Below are 7,704 nucleotides of genomic sequence, written 5' to 3'. Positions count from 1 at the left end.
TTCTTATTTGATGTATATCAGTACTCCATAGCGATAAATCTTCAATGAAAGAAGCTGTTGCATGAGCTGAAATAATGGCCTTCAATAAAAATTTGCAGCAACATCCTTGGTGTACTTATTAGTCTGGTGTCCTAAGCCTGTCATTCCCACTTTACTCAAAGTTCTTTCATGTTTTGGGCCTTTCAACTGTCAGATCTTTTTGCTTTTCTCACTGCGTAGTTTCACTGCATTGTCTCTTATGGAGTCTCCTATGCCCTCCTCTATGTTAAGCCTCATTGTCTACAGTATTGACTTATAATTGCCATATTGCATGCATATGTGTATAACTCAACTTGGTTCCATTCATAGTCAAACTTGTGTTGCATTTATTAGCATATGCTGGTACACACAATTTTTTTAAAGGTCTGCTAGTTCTAAAGTGTCAATTAAGGTTTTATTGTCGCCCTTCATAGTTAATGCTATTATTTTAATCATTATTTATTTATTTATTATTATTATTATTATTTACATATTACTCTTTTTCCCCCTTCTGTTCTCCTTTTCATGTATTGCATCTAATTCAATGTTGTGAAGACATCTTACTAGCTTGGTAAGTTTTAGTTTTTTGGCATTTAGTGAAAGTATAAACTTCTTTTGCATTTTTCCTCAATGATTTGTATAATCTCCCATTAATCATTCCTTCTCTCATAATCATGCTGTGATCATTTGGTTTTAAAACTATGGAATGAAATCCTTGTAAATGATGCCAAGCAGCTTAGCTAGTCTTTAATCAAATCATCAGTTTGTGGGGGCATTGGATTTTAGTGAAACACATAATTGTTGTGCTTAACTAAATTTGACAATCAGCATCCACATTTCCATATTTGTGTTTGATGTGTACTTTACCAGAATGTATTTCCATTTTCTAAAGCATATTGCTCTTGTTAAATTTCAAATCTTAATGTTAGAATCGTGTTCAATTGTACAAGACTAAACTGCTGTAATATTTTACAACTATTGAAATTATGCTATGAAGGCCCTACTTGTTTTTGTGAATTAAACTTCAATCAAATCCATATCCAGTTTTTTTCTACCAAACAACCTTTTTGGCAGTGGGGTAAAAGAGGTTATGGGAAAGGTAAAAGTGGGATTTAGCAATGCTGATAGGCTACTTTTTCCTCACTACTGTCTCTTAACCTGGATAAACTATCTGACCAAAAGAAGGTGGTTAGGGAAGGATGCTCTTTCAGGAATAATTTCATAGTTGCATACACATTTACATAAGTCATTTATTTCTTGGCAGTTTGGGGAGGTGGATATTGATGGTTCGCTGGTTGCCAGCCACTCTTCTGTCTCGGAGGATATAGTGATGGTCAATAATGGCTGCCTTTGTTGCACTGTAAGAGGAGACCTAGTTAAAATGCTTTTGGAGTTGGCTAGGAAGAAGCGTGACAAGATTGATCATATTGTTATTGAAACAACAGGTAGAGATGTTTTACACCAAAATATCAAGCTTAATGGTCCAAGAGCAGTTTTGGCTGGGATCACCAGATATCTTGTTGCGACTGCATTACTGTCTAGATAGAATTATTCTAGTGCCTTTTGCTTAAAACTTATATTTCCTGGTTTTTTAAATAACATCACTCATGTATATCCATTAGTTGGTGCTTTCTGAATGCATGATAATCTTGAAATAATGATGAGCCTCCCTTGTTGCATCTACTCAATTTGCTGTATTTGCTTTTTTAGATAACTAGTTCAATTTGGCTATATAGACACATCTGTTGCTCATATCTTCCCACTTATTCCTTTAGATTTTTTATGTTTGACTTTTGAAAATGTGGTTATGAAACTTTTTCCATGGATGTGTAGTTTCATGAGGGCTCTTGGGAGAAGCTTCTTGTCTGTTGGTGCATTTTTTTGATTCATATGAATGCTAACCTATCATGTGTAATAGCTAGCAGTAAAATATGTCATGGCAAACAAGTTTTATGCTACCATCCCTTGCATGTGTTATGGTATTTTTCTAAAACTGGAATAACATCCAAACTGATAGTTGTGTAAGACCATAAATGAGATGGCAAAGATACTTGATTTTGTTTTTAAGATCCTCTATAATATTAGCCACTTGGAATGCATAAAATTTGGATGATCAACATATGTGACCTACCAATCATTGTTCTTTTTCTTTTTGTGGCAAGATCCACTTCTTGTTTTGAGACAACTTTAAAAAGATCATATTCATGTAACCAGATACTGCCATTCTAATTCCTTGTCACTTATTAAGATTTTTTTTAGTAAAAAATATTGCAAAGACATCTTTTTTTATGTGAAATTAGACCTCTGCAATTGTTAAGCAATGCTTAACTGCTAAGCCATGGATACCTGTTAGTGTGATGATCTCTCATAATTCCTGAGGTTTCTGTTTGCAGGTCTTGCAAAGCCTTCTCCTGTCATCGAGACATTCTATTCAGATGAATTGGTTGCACGATATGTGAAGCTTGATGGTGTTGTTACTTTGGTAGATTGTAAGCATGCCATGCAACATTTGAATGAAAAGAAACCAAGGTGGGTGGTGAATGAGGCTGTAGAGCAAGTTGCATATGCAGACCGTATCATATTAAACAAGGCAAGCATACATCAACTGATTAGTTTGTCTACTCGGATCTTTTCAGAGCTCATGCACTTATATAATTTCTCCACCTTCGATTGTTTTCCCAGATAGATTTGGTTAATGAGGATCAATTGGAAGCATTAACTAAGAGAATAAAGGTAAAATTTATTTACAAACAAAGTTTGCACTAGGTAGCCATCGTGTTTACTACATTTGTTCTATATTTATTAATTGTTGCAGCTTATAAATGGGATGGCACAAATACAACAAGCCAAATTTGGAGTTGTTGACATGGATTTTGTTCTAGGATTGGGTGGATATGATTTAGACAGGTACTCCTTTTATTTTATTCATGGTTCACCAAACCTTCCCAAACCGGATGGCTCAGCCATCCTAAACTGTATTGGCTGCTGGCCGGCATGGTTCCAATAGTAAAAACAGGACACCAGGCGGGGAGGAGGAGAGGGAGAAGGAAAGAGAGGAAGAGAGAGAGAGGGAGAGAGAAGAAAAGAAAGGAGGAGAGATGGCCTTTGGAGGCTACTAGAGGGCAGCCAAGATTGCTACAGACGGTAGAAATTGGAGGAGGATGGAAGGAGGGGAGAAAAGGGAGAGCAAGAGGAAATCGGAGGCCGTCCCGCCATCATCAAGGACAGTGAAGGCTGAAAGAGGGGCTTTGCCCTCTCCCGATTGAAACAAGGATTCGGCCTCTGTTTCCTTATTTTTTTCATGATTGATCTGTGAAATGGGTAATTATGTTGCCGACTTCATTTGATATGCTAAAACAAAAAGGGGTGAAACAGTGGCTGAAACCCCTATTTTAATCCAATGCCGTTGGGCCTCTAGCACCCTTAGCAGGCCTTTGGAGGCCCCTCCTCCCCCCTCCTCTTTCTTTTCTTGTCTTTCCTTCTTGCTCCCCCCTCCTTGCCGGCCCTCCAGCTGGTGCCATGGCCCTCTGGCGCCCTCGGCAGCACTCTGGCAGCCTTCGACAACCACTGGAGGCTCTCTCTCCTTCTCCTTCCTTCCCCCCTCCTTTCTCTCTCTCTTTTCCTCTCTTTCCTTCTGCCTCTGCCCTCTGTGTCAGTTTGAGCTCCAATATGGTTCAGCTTGGGGGCGTTACGAAGCTGTACCGCTGCTGGCTGGCTGGCAAGGGGTCTGGTTCTGGTTCAGCGATCCTTGATTTCATTTTTTGGTTTCTAAATTTACATCTGCAATTGAGGTTAATTAGTAGTTTTTGTAGTCTTCGAAGATATAGCATGCCAGTCATTGAGTCGCTAAGCACTTAAACTACTAGATTTTCCATGTCTTTGCAGGATTGAGTCTGAAGTTCTGGTGGATGCAACACAAGACACGAATCACCAGTATGAAGATAGGCATGGTATTTCGTTACATACACATACATACACACATACATTTATATATTTAAAATTTGGTCAGTGATGTGCAGTTAATCGATATTTATTACTTTCATTGTAAAGTACTACATTCTAGCATATGAGTTGTAAGCTGAGCAATTAATTCATGTGAAAAGTGCTTATGAATGATGTTTCAAATGCCCACTGGTTGTCATCTTGTGACAAACACAGAATCATGCTCATGTTAAGTGGCTTTAGTGACAACCCACTCATCTGCATGTTCAAGTTCTCTGTCAATGGATTGTGTAATGACCAAAATTATTTGTTGGTGCCCCCAAGTTATGACATTATATTCCTCTGCCTTTCTATCATGTCACCAGACATGCTAAACATGTCAGCCATGTCTCATGTATTTCTCAGTATATGAGATTGTATCCATGGTTTGCCACAGGTATGTTTGGCCTCCCTGTCTGATAAAGATACTCTGTATGTATGGTTAAACAGATCATCTGCTTGATATCATAATTTGAATTCTAGAAGTTGGATCACGTGTTAAATAAACTGTGTGCTGCAGTTAATTTGAAATATAAAATACATGCTCCTTATAATCTCACAATAAGCTGTTCCACTTGAGCATAACTAGTGAAAGCAAAGAACCATGCCTTGATACTCATGGCTGATCAATCATGCCATTTATATGCCTGAACAACCGTATGACATGATCTGCAGCACAAAATAGAACTTGATATTAGAAGTCTTTAATTTTGTCTTAAAAATTGCTTAGGAGGAATAATTTTCTTGTGTTATTCAACATCATTTTATTGAAAAGAAAAATACTTGCATTTTGCTGCTTGTGCTTAATGGGCTTGTTTATGTGCATGCTCCTGTCAGGTAATTTTTGTTATCTTCTTTTCATCATTGCAGAACATCATGGAGGACACCATCATGGTCATAAACATGATTCTACTGTGTCAAGCGTTAGTATAGTTTCGGAAGGAACCCTGGATCTTGATGAGGTACCTTATAAGTTTTATTGTTTTATTTATTTATTTATTTTGCTGGGTGATGCGTGATTACATATTTGCATCTGCCTGTATCAGCGGAGAAAAGATCTGAATGAACAACATAATGCTACATCAAACAACATTCTGTATATTTTTCTTTTTAGCATGCTGCCTAATTCAGAGTATGAAGTAATTCAAGGATTTTTCTCCCAAAAGATGCCGGTGAAACTTGCATTTGCTTATGCGTTCCTGGTGCTTTCCACGATCATTATTTTGCTAAATTCTTGCCAAATTGTGAAAGTTTTTCTTTTGTTATGGAACCATGAACCTGAATTTATGACTATTATTGCACCTATCAGTCCTTACTCTCTTGCTTTAAAATTCTATCTAAATATGCAGGTTAATGATTGGCTCGAGAGACTTGTTGACGAGAAAGGTGAAGATTTATACAGAATGAAGGGTGTGATATCTGTGAATGATTCTACTGGGCGTTATGTATTTCAGGTTGGTTTGTCTGCCAATCATTCTTGGCAACTTATGGTTCTGAAGTGTGACTACTATCAGAAAATCTTTAGGAAATGCTGAAATTTTATGTGGAACTTGAGTGAAGAAATGCTAGCTGCATGTCCATTAGCCATCACATTTATCCAATATCATCTTCTTTGTGGCACTAATTTTTTGTTCCTCTCTCTCTCTCTCTCTCTATAGGGGGTGCATTCCATGTTGGAAGGATGCCCTGCTAAACCTTGGGGGCCTGATGAGCAAAGGCTCAACAAACTTGTATTTATTGGGAGGAACTTGGATGAAGCTGCCTTGAGAAAAGCTTTCAAGGGTTGCTTAATGTGAATATATACTTTCAAAGAACGGAGCATATAGAGAATTCTGAGAATTCCAGTAGTTAGATGTATCTGACATGTGACTTAGATGGCAAGTGTTTGAAGACTTGGTCAAAATCTTCACTGCAGAACTTCTAGAAAATGTTTGCTGAAACTTGAGGATTAGGACAACTAGCAAACTGTGTATCATTGAAGTTTTCTGTACAAGATTATGCGGACGAGAATTCAAGAAATGATCACAAGTGTGAGTTTAAATATTAATTTGAGGATCACTTCAGTTGAGTAGTAGTTTTCTTGTGATCATCTTATTGTTGTCTCTGTTTCTTGTTTTCTCCTTCTACTTCTTGTTTCTCTTAGTAATCAGCTGGGACCTGAGATGTGATATCCAGCATTTGTTAGAATGTCATTTCTAGTGGGAAGAGGTCCACATTTTACACCACATTTAATTTGAAAATTTACAATATTTTCGGTGTTCTAAATCTTAGAAAAAATTCATTTATAAACTCTGTCGTTTGAAGAGGAGCTATTTTTTGGTAAAATGGTAAGAGGAGCTTAAGAGTCCCTAGTAGTGCACCAGATTGAGTCGTCATTCAAAAATAAATCCAATAGTTTGAGATGACTTTTTGATCCGATGTAAAAACTTCAATTTGACAATCAGACAATGTTGACTTGGAGAAATTCGGCGGAGATGGAAGGTTGACAAATATAGAAGATTCAACATTTTCGACATCTTGAACAATATTTGAGACTTGAGATATCAAAATCTCAGCTGGTACGGTAAATCCATAATTAATAACCCAAACTATTGGATCTTAAATTTATTAATTAAAATAATTATTTAAGAAAAGAAAATATGATAAGAAATATTGGCCAATATTATTATCTTGTATTGGTCGGTTAATATCAGCCATGGTAATAAAGGTTGGTTTTTTATTTGTCATAGATCTGGGGCGCAATAAAAACATTTTTCTAAGCCAGTTTTCTAAACTATTACTAAAACCTTAGCTCCTTTGTTTTTTAAAGCACGGGCTGTTTGGATTTTTTTTTTTTTTTTCTTTTCTTTTCAACAAAGGCAAAAAATTGCAGTATCACAGTGACTCTTCATTTTTTTTTGTTATTATATGTACCAATTTTGTCATCCATGCAATGCATGTGGTCATCAAAAAATTAAAAGGGATGTGTTCAAACAAAAGAAAGCTATAGGTTGGTCAGTTTCAAGTTGAATAAAACCATTCTTGGGCTGAGTCAAATGAAATTAGGATGAGTTATTATATGTCTGGATTGTTGTGATGACAATATGCCTCAGCATTAAATTTCTGTTCTGCATAAACAATCAAAGTTAGACTTAATTCCAAAGTTGGTCGTATGGATCGATACTGATGCATAGTGACTATATTGTACCATATCTATATCAAATTATAGTACAGGAGAAGATATTTATTAAAATTATTTTTGTTAAAAATTTGATAGATGCAAGATTAAAATTTTAAATATAAACGTAACTAAAAGTAAAGAGATTAAAACTATTTTAATTCAAGCATGCATGCATGAGATCACATTTCAAAATCAAGATCCTTCATAGATTTAAAATTAAAATTAAATAAAAGAGAGAAAGATCTAATTTTCACTTTGTGCGAATAAATTTTACCACGATTCGATGATCTATAGATATCTTGAAAGTTTCTCTAAAGCCGCACACATGTTCGATCTCTAAAGTATCCATACGAGATTGATCTGATCAAGAGATTTTGATCTCATCAAAATACTAGCTCTCTTGTAGAGATCTCTTCTTGCTGAATTTTTCTGATCTTTTTCTTTCTTAAGAAATATCAAAAATAAGAGGAGGAAGATAAGAGAGGAGATGAGCGTCCAACTCTTTGATGCAGGCTTGTGGAAGGATAAAGCTGGGGATTGTCTAA

General features: G+C 36.2%; 1 protein-coding gene across 1 annotated transcript in view; it reads left to right on the top strand.

Annotated features, from left to right (window-relative positions):
- LOC105061184 (uncharacterized) overlaps positions 1-6,073 on the top strand; it is an 8,825-nt gene extending 2,752 nt beyond the window's left edge. The window contains exons 3-10 of the mRNA XM_073245666.1: positions 1,283-1,463; positions 2,412-2,608; positions 2,701-2,751; positions 2,834-2,925; positions 3,904-3,968; positions 4,870-4,961; positions 5,349-5,453; positions 5,658-6,073. Of these exons, the coding sequence (XP_073101767.1) occupies positions 1,283-1,463; positions 2,412-2,608; positions 2,701-2,751; positions 2,834-2,925; positions 3,904-3,968; positions 4,870-4,961; positions 5,349-5,453; positions 5,658-5,795 (921 nt within the window). The 3' untranslated portion in view covers positions 5,796-6,073. The remainder of the gene's footprint in view (positions 1-1,282; positions 1,464-2,411; positions 2,609-2,700; positions 2,752-2,833; positions 2,926-3,903; positions 3,969-4,869; positions 4,962-5,348; positions 5,454-5,657) is intronic.
- Positions 6,074-7,704: the final 1,631 nt, after the last annotated feature.

The sequence above is a fragment of the Elaeis guineensis genome, chromosome 11, assembly GCF_000442705.2.
Source record: "Elaeis guineensis isolate ETL-2024a chromosome 11, EG11, whole genome shotgun sequence".
Taxonomy (NCBI): domain Eukaryota; kingdom Viridiplantae; phylum Streptophyta; class Magnoliopsida; order Arecales; family Arecaceae; genus Elaeis; species Elaeis guineensis.
Note: the sequence above shows the minus strand (reverse complement) of the source record. Positions and strands in the feature narration are given on the sequence as shown.